Source organism: Elgaria multicarinata, chromosome 3 (genome assembly GCF_023053635.1).
Source record: "Elgaria multicarinata webbii isolate HBS135686 ecotype San Diego chromosome 3, rElgMul1.1.pri, whole genome shotgun sequence".
Classification (NCBI taxonomy): domain Eukaryota; kingdom Metazoa; phylum Chordata; class Lepidosauria; order Squamata; family Anguidae; genus Elgaria; species Elgaria multicarinata.
The window spans coordinates 62,302,542-62,323,993 of record NC_086173.1 but is presented as its reverse complement, the minus strand read 5'-3'; the positions used below and the strand labels follow the sequence as shown (position 1 = coordinate 62,323,993).

Below are 21,452 nucleotides of genomic sequence, written 5' to 3'. Positions count from 1 at the left end.
CTTTAAGAGGCCTCCTTACAGGTGTTTAGTGGGGGAGGGGGGAAAGAGGAGGAGAGCATTTTCCCTTCAGCACTGGGCACTCCCAGGCCTCCCCACCCAACCTGTCCAACAGGTTTCAGACCATGCTGCCTAGAGCTGCCTTCCTTTTTCTTCCTCTCCTCTGAGCCCCTAGCAGAACTTATCCAGAGTTCCACAGAAACCCCACTACTTTTGTAGAGCCCCAGAGGGCTTGGCTAAATGTCCGTTCCGTGCTGGGCAGCAGTATTCTGGTTTTGGACTCCAGATCAGGACTTACAGCCAACCGCTAGTAGTTTCTTGTCCTATCTCATCCCATCCAGGGATCCAGGCCAGGCGTCAGTGCCTCCCAGTGATTCACCTGTTCTGGGCGTGGCATGCAGATCCACCTGTCCTGGATTCCAACACAGGCAGCACCAAGCTCGCTGCACTGGCTCATACACCTGCCACTAGGAGAAGCTACTGAAGGAAGTAGGACGAGTAGGAACCCCAGGCCCAGCTAAATCCAAGTCTGTACCCTGAACTATCAAACGCAAAACCTCTGTGCGTGTGTGAAAGAGAGACAGAGCACCATCCAGTGCCATGTGACCACACTAACAACAGGAAATCATGAAGACAAATGCAACTTAGTGCTGAAATCATTATAATTATATCACCCAGGGACAGTCTCTCCCTTTTAAACTTTTATCAGTGCAAAGGTAATATATAAAATCAGCTCTGAACACTATTGGCAGCATCCACAATGCATCTCCCACTCTTCAGCCTGCCAAAACATTAGCCAGATCGAGAAGAGAAGATGACCTAGCAGCTTTCAAACTTTTTAAAAAAACAGGCATCCATACTGACAGATCCTTATTGTAACTTCCCAACTAGGGACATGTGCTATCTTATAAACAGACAACAGCCAAAACAGATGAGGCACAGAAGATCTGTGATCAAGTCACCATAAGTTTTCATTTTATCTAAAGGCAGCTGCAGGGTGCTCCAAATTTGAGGGGGGGGGGTTCCTTTTCCTGAACCAAAGTCACACCACCCCCCAACTGCTATAACCTGTATGTTTTCTTCTGAGGGACTAATAGCAATTTGGGTGGATTTAGACTGGAAAATGGGGGTGGGTGGGAGTTAAACCCTACACCACCCAGACTGAGATTTTCTGCATCTCATTTGTTTTGGCACTTAGCTCCCCATAGTCTATTATATTAATATAATATTACAGCATCTAGAAAGCTAGTACTTTTTTTTTCATCACCTCCACCTTATAAGATAATTGCTCCATCACATCTTTATTCCACCCTTCCTCCCAGCAGCTTAGGATGGGTTATCCCATTTTATTCTCACAACAACCCAACTATGTGGTAGTTTAGGCAGATAAACAGCAATTGGCCCAAGATTCCCCCAACCCAAAAATATTTCGTGGCTGAGCAGGAATTTGAACTCGCTTTCCAATGTACGATCCACTACATCACACTGACTCTACTTTGATGTTGGGATCAAATTACTCAAGTGCCCCATAGCAAATATTTTCCAGTGGTAGAGCAGTCAGAAATATACAATGGAAGCCAATGTGCACCAGTCAGTAAGAACACCTCCAAATTCCCATGGGCTTAGCATGAGAAGATGAGAAAGGTGCATTGGCATTATTCACTTCAACTCCTGACATAGCATGTTGCCTATAACAGGACTATGGCAGTGTGCAACCCTTTCACAGTATGCTACTAAGATTCACTTTGTAGCTCATCCAGGTCCCCGATTTCCCAAGGTATACCGCAGCCCATGAACAAAACTCTCTGGGACGTTCACATAATATGCTAACTCACATTCAGTAGTTGTGTCTGGCTTGTTTTAAACTATGAGTTGTCTGTTGAATCGTAGGTTAGTGTGTTGTCTGAACACAGCATGTTTTCAGCAGGGTGGGTTATCGTGTTGTCTGAACACAGGCATGGTAGCTCGTTAAAAATGCAGTGAACAATCCCTGAACAACCCAACAACAAACCATGGGTTCTCAATGTGGCTTGTTTGAGAAAAATAAGCCACGCTTCATGGTTAACAAGCCACCCAGGCTGCATTCAGACAACACAATAACCCACCGTTGAACAAACAACCCATGGTTCAATACAACCCACACTCAACCATTGAGTGTGGGTTAGCAAGTTGTGTGAAGAGACCCACTCGCTCTCCCACTTACATCCAAACAACAATTTTCACAATGATAATTTTACAGCTTCCAAATTACATGACCAGACCGCTCTCGGCAAGCAAATGGCTGAACTCTGTAAAACCCCAAGCTGTTTCAACACACTGGCTGGGTTCAGATGACATGCTAAGCCACCGTGGGTTGCGTTCGGGAGCAACCCACATGGGGTTAATGTGTTGTATGGGGGGAGTTTTTCCTGCCCTTGATCAGTAAGTTACCCACACTCTGCAAAGTAGGTACAGGGTCCCAGGGTGGCTGTGTTGTGTAGCAGGCTCCCCGTGATAAATTACCATGACCATCGAGACGGCCACCTAGAGTGCCTGGAAGTTCCGGTAACACTCTAGTCCACAAGGCCAATCTCTATGGTCATGGTCATGTAGCAATGGCTGGAGTGGCCAGGCCAAGGCCATTCCTGCCATGGTGGCTGCTGGATATGTGGCCACAGCGGAGGCACATTGATGGCGTGACCCCGGGTAGGGGAGAGGTAAGGGAACCACACTGGGCAGCATGGTTCCACAATCATGTGGGGGGCGCTTGTCGTGGTTCCCTTACTCCTCCCCGCTCCAGGGTTCCGCAACCCACCCACCGGCTGCAATTGTGTGAACAGGCCCACTAAATGTTATTGAACTCCGTAGCCCAATTTGTGTGAAGGCATCACTTACATGCAGGCAGCAATCCCGTTGGAGTAAACAATGCAGCTCCCACCATTCTCACAGGGCTTGTTACCATCCAAGCACTGTACAGCTGTAAAGAAAAAGAAATTGGTTAGAGCATGCCATGTACAACAGTGGGGAACAGCAAAACAATATGCAGGCTATGAAGAACAGATCAATAGTTATTGGCCGTAATCACTCAATTAAAGCCCCATACATACATCCCCAAGCTACTGCAGGAAAAACAAAGGGAATAACCATCACTGTCATGCCATGAGCTTCTAAAGGCATGCTGGCCACAGAACATTGGTCTAGATCAGCCTTTCCCAAAACATAGATCCCCAGATGTTGTTGGACTATTAACTCCCATATGTCCTGACCACTGACCATGCTGGCTGGGGGATGATGGATCTGTAGTCCAACAACATCTGGAGACCCAAGGATGGGAAAGGCTGGTAGATGATCTGATCTCAAGAGGCAACTCTTATATTTTACATTCATGGCCACTTCTTGTCTGAACTGGACTTTTGTCTTTCCATTTTCCAGAAGCAGCATTATACCAAGTCAGACCACTGGTCCACCCAGCTCAGTAATGTCTACACCAGCCATCCCCAACCTATGCGCTCCAGGTGTTTTGGACTCCAACTCCCATCAGCCATGGTTAGTATAGCCAATGGTCAGGAATGCTGAAAATCGTAGTTCAAAACACCTCAACGATACCAGGTTGGGGATGGCTGGGCTACATTGACCAGAACGAGCTATCCTGGGATTCAGACTGGATTCTTTTAGCCCCCACCTAGAAACCTGGGACCTTTTGCATACAAAGCATGTGCTGTACAACCGAACTAAGGTCCAGGTCCTTTCTCTTTCTTTATCTCCCCATAGTAAAGCTTTATGTATTTTATTTAAACAAGATCACAACAGTGACTGAAGGCAAATTTTGCCACACAAACTTTGCCCAGAGTCCCATGAGGAGAAATCTTTCTTACTAAAATGTTCATATGTGTAATAGTTAATAGCTGCTATTAGTAGACTTCAGAACACACACACACACACACGCATGCACACAAGCACACTCACAAGAATTTATAGAGATGTGAAGGGGGAAAACTTTTTTTTCTCATGGCTTCAAATTTCCGGAAATTTTCCATCTCTACGAGACACAGAAAGAAAACTGATGTTCTGCAGATGGATCTTCACAGAGCCACATGAGACAATGAGTTAAAACAGATATAAATAGGGCAGCAGAAACACATGAAGGGACAGCCAGACTTTCTCACAAGCCACAAGTAGGCCCAACTGGCTCTTAGTACTTCAGCCTCTACACTACCCAGTAACTACAGACACGTTTTACTGCTGAAGGACAGAAGGTATATGGAACCCCAGCAAAAGTTACAGAGAAAGGGGACAATCTGCAAAATTCTTGATTTGGAAAAAATGGCCTCTTCTCATAGCGCCCTCCCACTCATGTTTTGTGGGAAAACAAAACTCAGACCCCACAGGGAGAGGAGCAAGCACAGGGATCTATCTGAAACTCCAGGCCTTCACCCCATCTTCACTAACAGTTTCTAGCAGGGAGGGGCCAATGGCACTTTATGGACCAGGTCTGCCTCCTGACACTTTCCCCCACAGGTTAGAAGGGGCAAGCAAGTCTCCCATGGCACATTTCTGTCCTTATGAGCATGTTCCCACCCGTGCACTCACATAAATGAGAGGGTGCTCCAATGCCTCTAGGCAGTCCCTCCTTTCACACTGTAGGGGTTCCCATCAACGGTATTCTTCCCATGTGGCTCAGGAACATGCTAATGTTACAAGGAGAAGATGCAGGTTCTCCAAAAGCTTAGATGGGAAGTTTATACCTCAGGCTGAAGACATTGGCCACTCTGCCAGCCCTTACTAGAGCAGTTGACTCTACTCCCCCAGGGCAGAAACAAGCATGCCTAAAACAACCCCATGCCCTCATGCCACACAAAGAGGACATCATATCATATGGAACCAGGCAGGGGGAAGGCAATAGTTTATGAGGGCAGTGCCCATTCCAGGGACAACAGGGAGCATCTGATAACATGCAGCAAGCAGCCCAGATCCCTGAACATTATCTTCACTCCATACAAAAAACTCCAATATCCAACAGCTTAGGAACATGGAGATTCATTGGAATTATGAGGGTTCCCAAAGGGCCTGATGACTCCCTCGCCACCCACCTGCAATAAATGGCCCGAAAAGAGCCCCAGATGAGGGCTAGTTGAAAGCGGCTTCAATCTGCACCGATCCTGTGCAGGCAAGTTTCTGCATGGGAAGGCTAATATTTTAAAAACAGCCTGCAAAGGCAAAGCCTTTCCACCATACCCTCATGTCTGAAGTACAAGGCCTAACAAAACCTGCACAGAAAAAAGGGGAGCCTGCAGCCATCCTACCCCTCCAGTGTGTCAGCATGAGCGAGGTAGGAGGAGCCGATTAGTAAATTACCCAAGCTAAGCAAAGCAAAGCACGTTTCCTGATGGGGCCCAGGCTAGGGAAAAGAGAACCACAGGCACCCGGCTCTGCCAGCTATGCGAGTGGGGTGCCTTATGAAAGGATCGAAATTAGAGAGACATCCATTCCCAAAGGAATCCCTTCTCGCTCAAGAGGCATTACTAGTACTCCAGGCCTACTCAAGGAGGAAAATACAGCTGGGGAGCAGGAGAACGGAGACTGAAACCCCTCCCCTCTCTGAGCAGAGAGAAGATGGAAGGAGCTGGGGCCCAGGCGTTTCACTCACTCTCAGCCATTTTCTAGAGACCCACTTGTAACCGAGTGCGTGCCCAGCACACAGATCAGTCCCAGACAATGCTTCTCCCCCCTCCCCTGCCGCCCCTTACTCTGTCGGCACGCAAAGCCAGCAACAGTACTGCAGCAAAATGTGCTCTCTGTAACCCCCTGTAGACAGATTATATTAAAAGACCCCATGCTGTAGGTTTCACCAATCCCAAACTTTGACAACACGTATAGCACAGGTTGCATACAAAGTGGTGCTCCTGACAACTCTGAGTGCAAACACCTTATCAAAATCTATACAGATGTGTAATTAGTCAGTCAGTCTCTTATATGCACATATTTTATATGTGTGTATGTGTACACATGCGCATATATATAATGAAGCAGCGGCACTCTTATATGCCAAGCATAGTAATAAACACTATTCCTGACACACTTGTTTGTGTACACATACACACACACGCACTCACACTTGTGTCAGGCTCCAATAAAGGCAAAGATTCCTATGGAGACCCACCTGCTTACCATCACATATATGAAGATGTACACAATTTCACAGGAGTGCAACACACATAGCCAGTAAGGGCTTCAGCAGACTGCATTCCTGATGCAACACAATACCTCAGTTTCTTCCTGCTTCCTCCTTTCCAGAGCACAAATCCAAGTCTGAGCCAGCAGAATGCATTCCCACATGCCTTCATACTCGCAAAACGTGCAGCTCACATGCCCACACACAATTTCCGCAGCCAACATTCTGACACACACAGGCTTTTCAGCATTAGAAGGCTTCGCTTCTATGGCACAGTACTCAGCTTGGAACTTTTATCTCCAAAGGCCAGAGTTGAACTTAGATGGATGCAGGCTGATCTAGGATGATACCGTCAAAGGGTGCAGCAAACTAAAGCTATCGCATCGCCTTCATATATATGTGGAATACAAGTGCAATGTGACTCACTGTGGCAAAGAGAAAATATTCCCATTCCTTCCTGCCCACCCCCTCCCAAGACACAGCATGGCAAGAGATGAATTCACAGAATCAAAAGAATCCTAATTTACCACCTTCCAAAGAGAGGAATAAAACCTTGCACACGAACAACCCACAAACCCCTTTGATCGATCAGCTTTAGTCTCCCCAAAGGCCCAGGAATTTTGCTCCCCAAAGCTTTGGTTTTGTATCAGCCCATCCAGAAACAAGTTGGAAGGCAAGTAGGTTTCATGCTCTTTAAAGAACCACTGGAAATAAGAAGTGGCAGAGGTCACCCACCAAGGCAGTGAAAAGCCAGAGACTACAATCGAGGAGCCCTGGCTCCTACTGCTTTGACCACTTAATCCCCATGCTCTTTGCAGAGCTAGGCTAGATGCCAGGAGTCTTGGCTTCTCACCCCCACCCCATCCATTGCTTCCCCACTGACAAGCAGCACTCATCTACCCATGCAAGTAACATTTAATAATAACAGCAGCAGTGTGAAGAAAATCCTAAATGTAATCCTAAACAGGGATATAGGTTATTTTACCCCATAATTTGACTGAAATAAGCTGTCCATATACTTCAAATGAACACAAGAGCAGGATTTTTTTGGTCAGCAAACCTGCATAAAACAAGCTGCACACATTAAGAATTCATCCTTGTCTATGGAATTCAGCATCCCGGGAACCATTGTTTTAAAAGCACGTTTCTAATGCTTATGGCTGTGAAGTATTATGCATGTATACGTGTACGGGTTACATTTATATCATGCCTTTAATCCAAGGAGCTCAAGGCGGCATACATGATCCTCCTCTTCATTTTATCCTCACAACAACCCTGTGAGGTAGGTTAGGCCAAGAGTGAGTGACTGGCCCAAAATCACCCAGCGAGCCCTTTGGCTGAGTAGGGACTACAGCCCAGATCTCCCAAGTCCCAATGCAACACTTTAGCTGCTATACCACACTGGCTCTCTCAACTAGACTTGAGCTGCCTAGTGAAATCTGAAGAGCCAGAGGGTAGACAGACTAGACTTTCCAGTAGTCAGGTGGCAAGGTTGCAGTACACCTTGCATTAGTACCTTGCCCTTCCCCACAACGAGGAGAAAGGCCAGGCAATATAATTTGCTTCATTTATATAATTTATGGAACCTGCTAGATTGTCCACAGAATGTGGACTGTCTTGGCAAAGATATAATAATTTTAAAAAAACCTCACGCACACAAAATGCACAGCCCTGCCCACATATCTTGTGAAAGGCAGTGCATCTCAGCAAAGATGTCAGACTATAATTAGGGCCACATCTCCTAGCCTCACTAGATCATTTGCGACATGTTAGTCCATACTGCAATACTTTCTCTTAGACGGTTTTTATCTGACATGTAGTGCTGTAAAAAAAAAGAGAAGTTTTCTTCTAAATGCATCCTTATATTTTGAAGCATTTTAGACACTTCCTTGAGACTTTGGAGAAGTGAATGCTTCTCTGTCTTGATGACGCCCCTTTCCTTAACAATGGCATTATTTCTCTCTAGATTTAAAGAGACTGTTGCTTTGTACTCCCAGTTTGTGTTCAATTATGCTATGTTTGGAAATTTCCCAATTTAATTTTGTATGTTTTACCTTGCCAAAGTATTTTTAAGACTATTGTCCTTTATGAGATCAGAAGCAGCCATTTCTCTTATCCCATAGCTTACAACTTTGCTGTTTAGATAGCAGTCTTTTTTGGATGTAAAAATTCACATGGCTATTCCGGCATTTGTAGCTCCAGAAACAAACAGGCAGGCACTGACACTTTCATTAGGGCTGGCTCAGTTCTTGAATAAAGGATAAATGGCCACTTCCAATATTGGCCACCGTGATAGTAGTGACCAAAGTCCTGTTGGGCCCTGTTTCTAGACTCGGGTGTACATAGAAAAGGCCTGCTAGGTATTGGACTTCAACTACCAGAAGACCCTGCCAGAATGGCCAATGGTCAGGAAAGCTGCAAGTTGACATCCAAAACATTTGGAGATCTGCTTTCTGCCCACACCTGTGCTAAAGTCAAGAGAACAGAATGGAGGAAAGCCCTGAATCGAAGCTTTAAGTTACCATCCCTGTTTTCTGGTCTGGAAGGAAAAGCAAATAAATCTTGCCCTTAGCAAAAAAGTTAGATTTATGGTAACTGCTCTGCCAAAAACTCCACCTGATAGTGGCAGAAGAGCAGTATGGCTAGATCCTCCCCTAGTGATTTGTAATCTGTGGCTCAGAGTCTTCTGCTGATGAGATAGCAGTCTTGTTACTTGCTCCAATTAAAAATAAAACATCAAAGACACAGTTACACAAAGTTCTTTTGACTTGGCTTTTAATTAATACAGATCTAATTCTTAATTGGACATAGAATGTTCAAGTGGATAAATAATGAAGAAGAGATTGTAACGCAGGGGAAATGTAGGGTTTTTTACCCCAAAGAAGAGGTAAAGGAAACAAAAAAGTTATTCTTTCATCCACATTAATATCTTACCAGTATTCCTCACACCAGAATTGAGCTCATCTTCTCAATAGGTTAATCAATAAAAGTATTGTTCCTTATGAACACCATATACAATCACAGCTATTAAGTTTCATGGTATACCTGTATAGGGTTGCATCCAGACTTAGAGTGGTCTTTCAATAAGTCTGCTCTAAGTATTACTACGTCTGGATCCAACCCATTGGATATTTGGAATGAGAGTTTCCTTATAGTTCGTGTGGTCAGATTGTTAGGGCCAATACCATGTTTCAACTTCATAAAGTAACATAAGTAACCCCTGATCACTGCAAGATCTTCTTTGAGGAATAGGATCTTTTTTCTCTAATGCCAGTTATCCTGAGAGGGGTTGTGCAAATCTTCCTGCAATCCCACATCTTCAGAATGAATGCTTCCACCACTGATCTACAGCTTGCACTTTGCATAAGTGTGAAGCAACTGCACACTATTTTGGAACCAATTCATGCTTTACGGAACAGACATTGACTTCTGTGTCTTCACCCCAGTTGCACACCAAACTTACATGTATTTGAAGACACATGAAAATGCGCCCGCCTGCAACATCTCATCGCATCTATTTATTTATAGGTCACTTTTTAACAAAAAATATGCCTAAAGCAGCTCACAGTGACTATAATTTACAACATATTAAACAGCAATAAATATGACAACATTCAAAAAATACAATAGAAACAATTATAAATAGCCATAATGTTGACAGATAAATACATAACAGAAATACAAATACATAAAATATCAAATAAAACAGTACAAATAAACTAATCTAATCAAACAACTGAGCACTAAACAGGAGACAGAATAAAGCGCAACACAAAAATATAAGCAACATTCCCTACAGATAAATGAATCGTCATTCCACATGGGTTCTCACAATTAGCCTACAAACCCTGGTTGGCAGCCACTCCTGTCACTTGTGGCAGCCTTTCTCCCAGCTCTCACCTGGATGCCCTCTACTAGTCTCTTATGCAAGGAAATACTGCCAGTCCTTCTTCAAGCCCCATATACCCACAGCACTCAACACTGTAGAGTATTCCACTGTGTGTCCATGTGCTACAGACCAGCATTACAATGTTCACTGTAAGGCAAGCAGTGAATATTCAGGAAATTCTTGCAATGAAAAAGGCAACACCACCCCTATGGAGCTGAAACTATGAAACCGCCACAAACATAGAGGGACACGTCTATAGACTTCCTGACTAGGTGAGGACATGTCATACTGTAAGATCATCATAAAAGTCTTCCCCATCCATCCCAAATAGAGGGGAGAATTAGCTGACAAGGCTATGGTGAGATTTCTCTCACTCCCCACCAAGAAGACCAAAATTATGCCATAATGACCAGCATTGTGTCCTTGACAAGTTAAGCAGTTTTTATGGCACCACAGTAGCTAGGCCATAATATTGTGTTAAACCTCACACAGTTCCTTTGAAATGTGGACTGTCCCTGATGACACACCAAGGGTTGTGCAACTTCAACTTGACATCAGGCTTGACGAGTTCCTTCCGTCACAGAAAAGGATACCCACCAAATGGCTCAGAATGAAATCCTCCTAGAGGGCAAAACATTACATTCGTACCAGCCCTTCCTCCAACTCAAACCCAATCTTTTCTTTGAAGCCTCTGGTTTAAAACAACTTCTGTATTTTTGGGAACCACTCTGTCACCCAAACACAAGTAGAGCCTGGAACAATGTGGCTCCTCTATTATACAGTCCATCCATTTTTAAGTTTGCAAGAAAACACACACAGATATGGAGCACGTGCATTTCAACAATATGAGTTCATCAAACAGGAGGAGGGAGGGTCCTGAGGAACAAATGTGCATCCTGAAAGACATATTGGCACTTGTGCCTGTCAAGCTATCAATTTGAGAAAATTGATATGACCTAAATATAGAATTCCACAACTCCTTTTCCTTATAAATGAAACTATAAACACAATGTATTACCATGCTTTGATTAAAATTGAGTAAAGGATTTTAATGGAGGCTGAATCTCACCTGTGGGCTTTCACTTGGCCATCTCCAAGCAAAAACAAAGATCCAGAACTCATCGGTTCTGTTTCATTTTCTAGGTGTGGCTGAAGCTGGGAGACAAGACTCTAGCACAGCCTTCCCCAAGCCGGTGCCCTTCAGATGTTTTGGACTACAACTCCCAGAATTCTTGGCCAATAGCCATGCTGGCCAGGACTGATGGGAATTGGAGACCAAAACATCTGGAGGACACCAGATATAGCAATTTCTTCAAATGCTCTACCAATGTACTGGTTTATTGCAGTTCTCGCAGAGAGAGACTATAACCCTCCCAACAAAACTTCAACTTGGAAATCTGCTTGTAAATGCGTACTTATGGTTTGATGCATTTTAGGCATTTCATTGAGCCTTTGGGAAGAAAATGTTCTTTTCTGTTTCTGTGACCTCTGCTGGGCATAGGCAGCTACTTGAAGAACCCATTTTGCCACCAGAAGGGATGATTGTTCATTCATATTAAATTACAGAGATAGATGGGACTTAGATAACATTCTCTGAAAATACCGCCATATATTCCCAACTCATCCCAATATAACCTCTATGAAAATCATGGAGCAATTTCCCTTCTAAGAGATACCAGTTGTAATCTTGTCCCAGCATAGGGATACAGAATGAGAGACTGAAGCCACATTCACACATTAAATCTCACAAGGAGTTTCACCCAATTAAAAGGGCAGTGCCGCTGGCCCCGCAGCCATGGTCACACAGTTCCCCATCCCCTGGTGTCCGTGAATTGACCATGGCTATCTCAGCCATGGAAGCCGATGTGCATAGGCTTCTATGAGAGCCTATATGCATAGGTTTATAGATGCATAGGCTTCCATGGTTGCTGGAAACCTGATTGTGCTCCCATTGTTCCCCAGTCTAAGAAGAGTAAGCACCAATGTGAAATTAATGGCTAGCTCAGAGAACATCACTGTGGGCCCACCTAATTCTTGACCCTCCTACAGAGTTTTTTAATTAGTGTTCTAATTTTTAATTTTTAATTAGGGCTCCTGTATCTTTAATAGTTGCATTGGAAAGGGAATTTCAGCAGGTGTCATTTGTATGCATACAGCACCTGGTGAAATTCCCTCTTCATGACAATAGCTAAAGCTGCAGGAGCCCTGTCCTCTTGACCAGATACAAAAGGGGCCAGGGCTCCTGCAGCTTTAACTGTTGTGATGAAGAGGGACTTTCACCAGGTGCTGCATTCATACAAATGTCACTTGCTGTGATTCCCTTTCCAATGCAACTATTAAAGATACAGGAGCCCTGTCCTCCTTTTCATATGGTCACCTAGAAGAACCAAAATGGTAGATGAACTTCCCTGAAAGGCCCCTTGCCAGCACTACCAGTTCTCTTGGCATTTGCTCACAGCAGGGGAGTATCGGGTGCATTATACAGTGCATTCTCACTTGAGGTAGGATGATAGTGAGCTCAACAGGCTAAGTCAATGGCCACGCATGAACAGAATTCTTTGTAGCATGTGGGGGACATGGCACATGGAAGGCACCTAGGGGTTACTCCTCAGACATGTCAATGGAGGAAGGATGCCCTGGAGGTAGAAAGTTTGAAAACCATTCCCTTAATGCAACAAGCATGCATGTTGCAAGCTCTCTAGCGCTACTTGCCTTTCCTCAAAACGGTAAGCCCTCCTACAGGAATATCTCTCAAAACAATAGCCCAAGAATGGAAGAAAGAGTCCCATGGAAAAACCTTCCACAATTCCCCACCTTCCTTTAACATCCAGATGACACAAGACATGTGTGCCAACTACATATCTTGGTTACCATGTAGGGTGTGGTTGAGTGATTTCAGGCCCCTTTTGGAAGGCACTTATAAACAGGACTGCATATACCCGTTACTAAAAAAAAAATCAAAATCAAAATTCTGTGCCAAGGTATACTAAATTCTGAGCCAAGAAAAATGATGACTTGGATAAATTATGCAAAGTGAGCAAATTTGCATGTGTTAGACATCTTGTATAATTCATTCTTAGTCATAGGGAGGGCAAAACAGCTATGCAGGGCATGAAAGCCCCATTTCTTGACCACAGGAAGCTCTGCTCAGCCTCTTCTCCAGTTTTTCAAATGTCTCCAGGCTTTGCCTAGCCCTACCTATTTTTGCAGCCATAAGGGCTAGAAGCTTGGTTTAAAGAACCAACTGAGTTTCACAGCAGGAAGAATTCTGCAGGCAATACCAACTTTCATGCTTGCACATAAAGTACACATGAAATACCCACAACCTGTTTGCAAAGCACCTGGAAGCAATAGTGCCAACACCCAGCACAGGACAGAAAAGAGAAGAATTAATATTTCTTTGAAACATTTATAGTCTGCTGAGTGGCTCCAAAAGTAGCTTAAAGATCAATAAAACCAAGTCAGCCCCTGCCTCCAGGCTTACAATTTAAGAGGACAGGACTCCAAAGGGGGGGGAGGATGGTGGAAAACAAGAAAACTCAGGCACCTTAATGACCAGCTGTAATGTAGCTATAATGTTGTAATGGCTATAACGCAGCCGGACATTGTGGGCATTCTTATCTCAGCCAGCTGAAATGGAATTAGTCCCTCTGTTGCAAAGGAGTTACCATTGCACAGCCCAAATGCAATTATGCTTAGACAGGGAGATTGTTACTCACAATCTTCTAAGAGTGACTGTGCCCAAATGGCAAAGACAAGAAGATGACCCCTTTCCAGAGGTTCCATTCCTATTCCCTGAAGTGGTCCATCACCCTCCAGCGTCCCGTTCCCCCTACTACACGTGCTGAGAGTCTGCAAAGCAATAAAAGGACAAGAGGTTGCCCACTCCATCCTAACTTTACCGGCCCAAACTGAACATGCATGTTGATGAGGCAGTTGTCTGGAAGTTCCAGTGTAGGTACCAATCCTGATTTCCCCATTCTGTGCAGTAGTATGGTTAAAAATAAATAAATACCAGGATCCATGCACATAATGGAACTCAGAGACTGCTTTCACATGCACATTTAATCCCAGGCTGATTCTTTTTTACAACAACAACAACAACAATGATACATATTGAAAAAAATCAACCCCCAAAGTGACTGCATGCAGCAAGGCTCCAGAGGGGCTCTTCCCAAGCTCTCTCCAGCTGTCTTTGTTAACTGGCTAGCAATGTGGGCAGAATAAAGAGGCAGGGACTTGAATGGCCAGCCGGCTGGCCTGCAATTGCATCTGGAGGGGCTGCAGCAGGGAGGCAGCTGCTGTATCTCAACAACTCTCTGCTCTGAGCATAGACAGCTTCAGCTCACAGAATCTATCAATGGGGAGGGGGGGACTCCTCACTGCATCCAGGAAAAAAGCACAGAGAAGACCAGCAGGACTGCATGCATCCTACCATTGCTCAGATAAAGGCTCAGCACCAGGGAGAACCAGGAACAAACACACGCACACACACACACACACACACACACACACACACGCACGCACGCACACACACACACACACACACACACACACACCACTGTCCCAAGTACAGCTCAAGACAGGGAAGCTTGTCAGCAAAAAGGGTAACACCCACTGAAAACCTCCATACTAGCATCTAGGAAGAGCTCTCAATAGTGACCTCTTGTCAGTTCTAGAAGGAATAAAATGCCCACCCCTCAAAAGACAAAGAAAAGCTGGAAAACCAAGAGAAGATTTGAGATCAACACAGCGGGAGCCTCCAATGGAATCTCAGAACTGGAGCCTGCGTAGGCATAGAAGGTCTCCTTCCAACTCCCAAAAAGAGAAAGGAGGAAGGTTGAATTCGGGTTGTGCCAATGTGCAAACTGAATTCAAAGAATCGGTTCCACTAATCTCCAAATTCAATGAAGAACTTTTAAGGCTGTAATCTTAAACACACTTACATGGGAGTAAGCCTTACTGAATTCAGTGGGGCTTACTTTGGAGCAGATATGTATACCATTGCACTGTAAGTAAATTAACTAACTGTGTAGCTTGGTGTGTATTTTTTTTTAATAAAGGTGAGCATTTATTTAAATGTTCAGAGCTCCTTCCAAATAACCATAGTTGTGATTGAAAAAACAAATACATTTCAGATCCAGATATATTGCTTATAAGCACTGGATTTCACCCATTTTAGAAGGAAAGGACTGCGTCATAGGTAAGGATGCTTCATGTGTCACAAAATCCTTTCTACAGAGAAGGAATTAAGGCAAAAAGTATGCACGCAATGACCATACATCCAGGTTTTCCATGTCATGGCATGCGGTGTACATTGCTGAGAAGCCAAGGCCCAGTCGCTGTAAAAGGAACTCCTGTGCACCTGATCATGTGAAGCAGCCTTCAAATGAGGGCTTCATCAACAGAATCACTTTACCACAGATCATCACATTGTTATCAGTGCAGCCAGGCAGAAAAGAACCAACAGCCATGGAAGAGACAAAATGTCTGGTTTCCAGACATGGAGGTGGATGAGGCCTAAGCGCTGGACCCGAAGTTCCATATGCATAGTACAGTACAACGAAGCTAATCCCAGACTATTTGCTTTCCCACTAGACAGACTCCCAGCCCTTGTATGACCCTGTGGCCCGGCCCACAGCAAATCATCATCATCATCATCATCATCATCATCATCATCATCATCTCACCCTCCCAATTCAGACTTAGGAAACTTGGCCAGATTTGCCACACTGAATCACCTAGTCCTCAAGGCCCTCTACGCGCTCCTCTGGGAAGTTTAAGGATAAGGGTCCCCAGTCACTTTAGCACTATTATTCTGAATTCTCTAGAGTCATTAAAAACGTTCAAGTGTGGCTCAAAGCAACAGCGTCAAGCCCTTGTCTGGCGCAAGACCGCCAGAGCTTCGACAGCACTGCGGTGGAATTGCTCAACCAAGAACAATGGCCCATCTATGTCCAGCCAAACAGCAAGCTGGCGGGGAGGGGAGGAGGGGATTCATATTCCCGGGCATCCAGAATCTACAGCATCCTGGCCTCATGCATAGGGCTAGCCACACATTCCCACGCACTGCAGAACCAGCTGGCTGAGAACGCTGCAATAAGCAAGGCCGGCTTCCTCAAACCAGTCGGATGGCTTTCATGGGAGAGTGAAACCCATGCTGAATAATAGCCCCACATTCTATTTACCTTTCGCAGCAATTATCTCATCCCTGGCATACTGCTGCACGTTTCATAGGGCAAAGCAAGTTGCTGCATGACACCCAATTAAATCATCTTATCTCCTGTTTGCATCACCATTTATTCCCAGAGCACAAATTGGGAAAAAAGACAGCTGTGGGGTAGAGGTGGGGGGGAGAGAAATGGGTTTCATTGGAGACTGAGCTACTCTGACTCCCCAGGAGCATGGGAACCGGCTGGCTCAGTTGCTGAGCTGTGCACTCCCTTGCATGTTCCAAAATGCTTTTCTAGTTCCACAACCAAAGATCTCCAACTTCTAGGCCTGCCAGATATCCAGTTTCTTTGGATCTGAAGCAACCATGCATGGGCTACAACACTGAGTGGAAGCGCACTGACTTGAATGGCCCTTGGACAGTTTATTGCGAGTCACTTACCAGCAACAATAAAAGTTTGTACATCCAGCAGAATGTGAAGGAGGGGGGCAAGGGGGCGACAGCTGCTACTACATCTGCCCAAATCATCAACACCCTTCTCTCACCATCCTGTACACACAATGCACCACAACAAAAGCGCTATCAAATCCAATGTCAACTCAAGTGTTACCCTTCCAAGGAGGCCATTTCATGACAATCCCAAAGGGAGTGGGGGAGCATAAAGCCTACTTACATCACCCTCTATCACAAGCAAATGAAAATATATGCTGCACAACAGCACACAAATCTATCATAGAAATATGTGCTTATGTGCACAGCTCTTTCCCCATATTCAGTACCCAGTCAAGTAACTATGTGTTCACGCAGAAAGACCACTGTGCCTTGCATAGCCTACTGTTGTGCATTTGAGCACTGCTGTTCCCCCAGACCACTTACACAATCACGAAGTTCTGACTATACTCTGTTTGCCAATTTTTTCCATTTACACCTCTGCACAACAGGCATGTCATCCAAATACTTATTCCCTCTTTAATGTTCCTTTACAGAGATACACTATCTTATAGCACAGCCACATTCCGCCACACACACACACATACACACACACGCTCGCTAGACCTCAGTGGGATACTACAGAATGCTGCAAGCGTCTCCCTTTCCGAGTACAATCGCATTTGCAAGAAGCAGAAAGAGAAAGACACGGCGGAGGGAAGGCTGCCGCGAAGGCAGAGAGAAGCCAGATCCTGAATCCACGCTCCGGCTTTTTCGACTGCTCCGAGCTGGGGAGCTGGAACTGGCTGGCGAAGAAAGTTTGCTTCAAGTAAATAAAAAGTGTAAGATTGTTTCCCCTGTAGCTCAAATCAGTGCCGATGAATTATGCCCCCCTCCCTCCCCCCCATCCAAGCCGGTTCAGCCAAATCGCTGCCTTTTCTCCCCCTTCCCCCAATCTGGAATTAAACAATGATCGTTTATTTTCTTTGTGGTCGGACTCCGGTTCAGTAACCCTTTCCCCTCCCCTCCCCTCCTTCTCACGGGCGGGTGGAGGGGATGGAATTAGCTGAGAACAAGGAAAATAACTTCAGGGTCCCGCACTGCCTGGACGGGCTGGGGGGGGGGGGAGGTTCTCAAGGCACCGAGAAAAGGGCTCCAAAATGTCCCGGCAAAGTTCTGACAAAAGTTTGAAAAGAGGAAACGGAGAGGCCCGTGATCAAGCCTACGAGTGTCCCAGGAAAGGTGGGGGGCGCTCCCCATGTGTACCCACAAAGTCCTTGAAAGCCGCGGGGACGGGGGATCCCACCCACCCCGACCCGACGCAACACCCCCAAAGGTCCTTACCTGCTCCCAGTGCCAGTTGCGCTAGCAGAGTGATGCCCAGGAGGCTGCAACCCAGCCATGCCCGCCACGGGCCCCCGAGCCGGGACGCCAAGCCCATTCCACCCCCCAGTCCTGCTGCTGCCGCCCTATAGATCCATGGAAGGGGCCGAACTCAGGCTGCAGCTAGACACCGAAAGCGCGGCAGCGGCGGCGGCGGCGCCTCCTCCTACTCGTTCCCGGACCCTGGGAAACTTCGCGGAGTGAGAGCGGGGCGGGGCGACCCCGCTGCCCGGGGGCGGGGTCCGCACCCAGCCCGCCTGGCCTGGCTCGGCTCGGCTCCCACGCTCCCTCCTTCTCTCTCTCCCACCCACCCCCACTCTTCAACACACACACCCAACGCACACACACCCCGGCCCCACAGCCTTCACGTCGAGGGGGCGCGGGGGGACGAACGTGTGCGGAGTCAGAGAGGGAGCGTGGCCTTTTGCAGGGCTCCGCGGGCTTTCCCCCCTCCCTCCCTCCGTCCGTCCCTCTTCCTTTCGGTGGGACCTGGCTATGGGGCGGGGGGGGTCCCCCCTCCCTTTACGACACAACGTGCACGCATATGTGCGTGCCTATAGGGAAGTGCGAGCTCGCTTTCTGGGGAAGGGCTTGTTGTGGCTTTGCCGCGGAGGCCAACGTCGGCTGCTGGGTTTGGGCCCAGCAAAGAGGATTATTTTTAGGATTTGGGGGCGGAGGCGAGGGAGAAAAGGGGGCGCGCGGAAGGGGCTGGGAGCATCACGGTGGGAGTGGGAGGGAAAGAGAGCAGGCCGGGGGAAAGCGCTGGATGCCTTGGCTCGGTTATACCCTCTCGCCACCACCAGGCCGCCTTGCATTTTCCCACACACGATCCAGCGAGCTCTCCAAACGTGACCAAAAAAGTTGCTGCTTTCATGAGCGACGAAATTCCCCAAGGAGAGGAAAAAGTTTCCATCCTTCCCCCAGATGAGGGGGTGGAGGCAGCAGCCCAGAGCAACGTCTGCTTGTTTCCAGTGGCACAAACCCAGGAGCCCGGGCATGTAGCTGCGCGAGGGGGGGGGGGGAGAGATGAGAGAGAAGGGGGAGCGGCCAAGGGAAGGCTAAACCCCTTCCAGAAATTTCGTATTTCTGATCCTTTGCTATGTCTACACAACTGAATATTTGTTATGCTGATCAGTCACTGTGGCGAAATTCATCGTGGAAAATGATGACTGGAGACAGCGGGCGGAGGAGGAGGGGGACGGCGAGGAGAGACAAAAAATGTAACATCCTGTTGGGCTCTGAGCTTATTATAAGATCCCATATTACAGCATTCCAAACATGAATCTCCAGCCTAGTTCTGGCGACTCCCGGAGAACTTCGGCATCATGGCGTTGCTGTTGTTTAAAATGGGCACAGATTGTTACCGGCAGTTAAGAAATTGATAGGAAATAGTGCATGACGGATCGTAAATTAATGTTTATGTGTAGCTTGGATTACAAAACGTAATGGGTTGGGATTAGGATCTGCCTTCTGTTCCCACAAGGTCCTTCTGCCCGTTTGTGGGGATCTCCCTTTACATCCACACCACAGCTCATCCCATTTGGCAGGATCTTCTGGCCCGCTGTGTAGCATTTTCACGGGATTGGAGGGGCTGCCTTGGGGTGGGGGGGCTTCCACCAGCCTATTTGCATGTGTCTAAATCTAGCTCAGAGCCATCCAGTTTAAAAATGAACAAAGGTATTTTTTCATGGAAGTGATTGGTGGAACTCATTGCCACAGTACATGGATCAACAAGATAACCGACCATTTAAAAGACTGGATAAACCAGTGCAGTAGCAAGAAAGTTAGTCAGATGCTCTCACTAGAAAGATAGTCAGATCTTGTAACCAAGAAATCCCCTTTTCTCTGGGTCTCCAGTTGGGCAGGGTAACAGAGAACATTCAGCCCCTTTCAGACTCATTTATGAGGACCTTGATTATGTTAGATGACTCAGCCAGATTTTCAAGAGAAGGCCTGGCTCCACCATGGATTACTCAGCTTCTTCAGGCCTCCTTTTCCATATTTTGAACTTGGAAATTATGCTCCAGCTTTGTTTCACAATAGTATGAAGAAAAAGCACATCCAAACTGAGACACCATGACAAAGTATTTATGCACTGGATTAAAAGCAGCCTGGCATCTCTTCCTTAGCTATGGGCAAACTCCGGGTGCTTCAGGATGAAGTTTTTATTGTGCAGTTTAAGGAATTTTACAGGCTGTCCAGATTACATGTTTGGTGCCTTTTGACTGGTAGCGCTAGGAGCCTTCCATTTGGAAGCACCCCCAGTTTCTATGATTAATTTCCTGCTCCTAAAATATTGACTGCTTGCCTAAAGTCTCCAGAATCTAACAACATTCATGTATCTAGTGCATTTCAGGCATTAAAAATGCCTCATGTGCATTATCTCAATGATGACAAAGAGCTAAACTGTACTACTCCACCATTGCATTTTTGCTCTGAAACCTATGTGCGAAAAAGACCCTCATAAAGTTTCAAAAATGCATAACTCTGTTGGTCCATGGAGTCGGGGTGGGGGACAGACCCTAAGCAGAACACAGCAACTGCAATACTATTATTCAAGCCAATCCAAATTCTCAATGCAGGGAATCATGCTGGAAGAAAAGTTTTGTGAAAGTCGAAAGCTTGCACAACACATTAACCTTGGCATTGTATTTGGATCCTGCTGACTTTGAAAGCTCTGTGCTTTACCGAGGCGTCTTGCTTTCTCTGACATGTTGGGCTGCAGAGGCTGCAGAACTCGCCTGTGCCAGCGGGCCAGCGATGGTTGTAAAGGCTTGGTGTTCACGCCTGAGGACTGGTGGAACCAGTCTGAGCCAGGTCCATTCCCTGCTACAGGCAAGTAACTAACATCTGGCTGCCTGGCTGCCTTCCACAGGAATGAGGAGAAAACTGGGGCCAGGGACTTTCAGGAATGCTCAGGCTGCCACTCTGTACACAGGGTTCCCACTCATCCTTTGCCAAGGCTCTTGGGAGGGGAAGAGAAGCAGCTCACACATCCTTAGAGCCAGGTCTTTGGACCCACAAGACACTGCTGCAACTAGACTTTCAGCCTTCCCAAGCCCCACATTACAATCCAGACCACCACTCTCCCTCAAACCCTCCATCCTTACGAAATTGCACCTCTTCTTGGCCACACTGGACTGATTTTCAAGACCAAATGCAAACTCCGTTGAGTGGACACTGCTTCTACTCCGCAACGACAGTTCAATGTGTACATTTTAGTGCTGACAAAATGGAGAGGGCCCCTAACTCAGTTTATGTGGGCACAGGGCAAACACTTCTTTAGACATACATTCTCCTGCTTCCACAAACGACTCCCACTGTACAGAGAATCAAGTGGCTTTAAGATCATGAGTGCAAACGGTGAGGAAAGGGGGATCCACATAGTCACACAAAATGGTTATGATAACAATGCCATCCTCCTCAGAGCA

The 21,452-nt window shown here is 46.3% G+C and overlaps 1 protein-coding gene across 3 annotated transcripts in view; it reads right to left on the bottom strand.

Moving 5' to 3' along the window:
- The window catches only part of NOTCH3 (notch receptor 3), a 65,986-nt gene extending 47,799 nt beyond the window's left edge, over positions 1-18,187 (bottom strand). For 2 of the 3 annotated variants that reach the window (XM_063120470.1, XM_063120471.1), the window contains exons 1-2: positions 17,983-18,187; positions 2,872-2,953 (exon numbers count right to left, since the gene is read on the bottom strand). In XM_063120470.1, coding sequence (XP_062976540.1) covers positions 2,872-2,953; positions 17,983-18,079 — 179 coding nt within the window. In that variant the 5' untranslated portion in view covers positions 18,080-18,187. The remainder of the gene's footprint in view (positions 1-2,871; positions 2,954-17,982) is intronic. The other variant, XM_063120472.1, reaches the window with a different exon arrangement.
- Between the last annotated feature and the right edge of the window lie 3,265 nt (positions 18,188-21,452).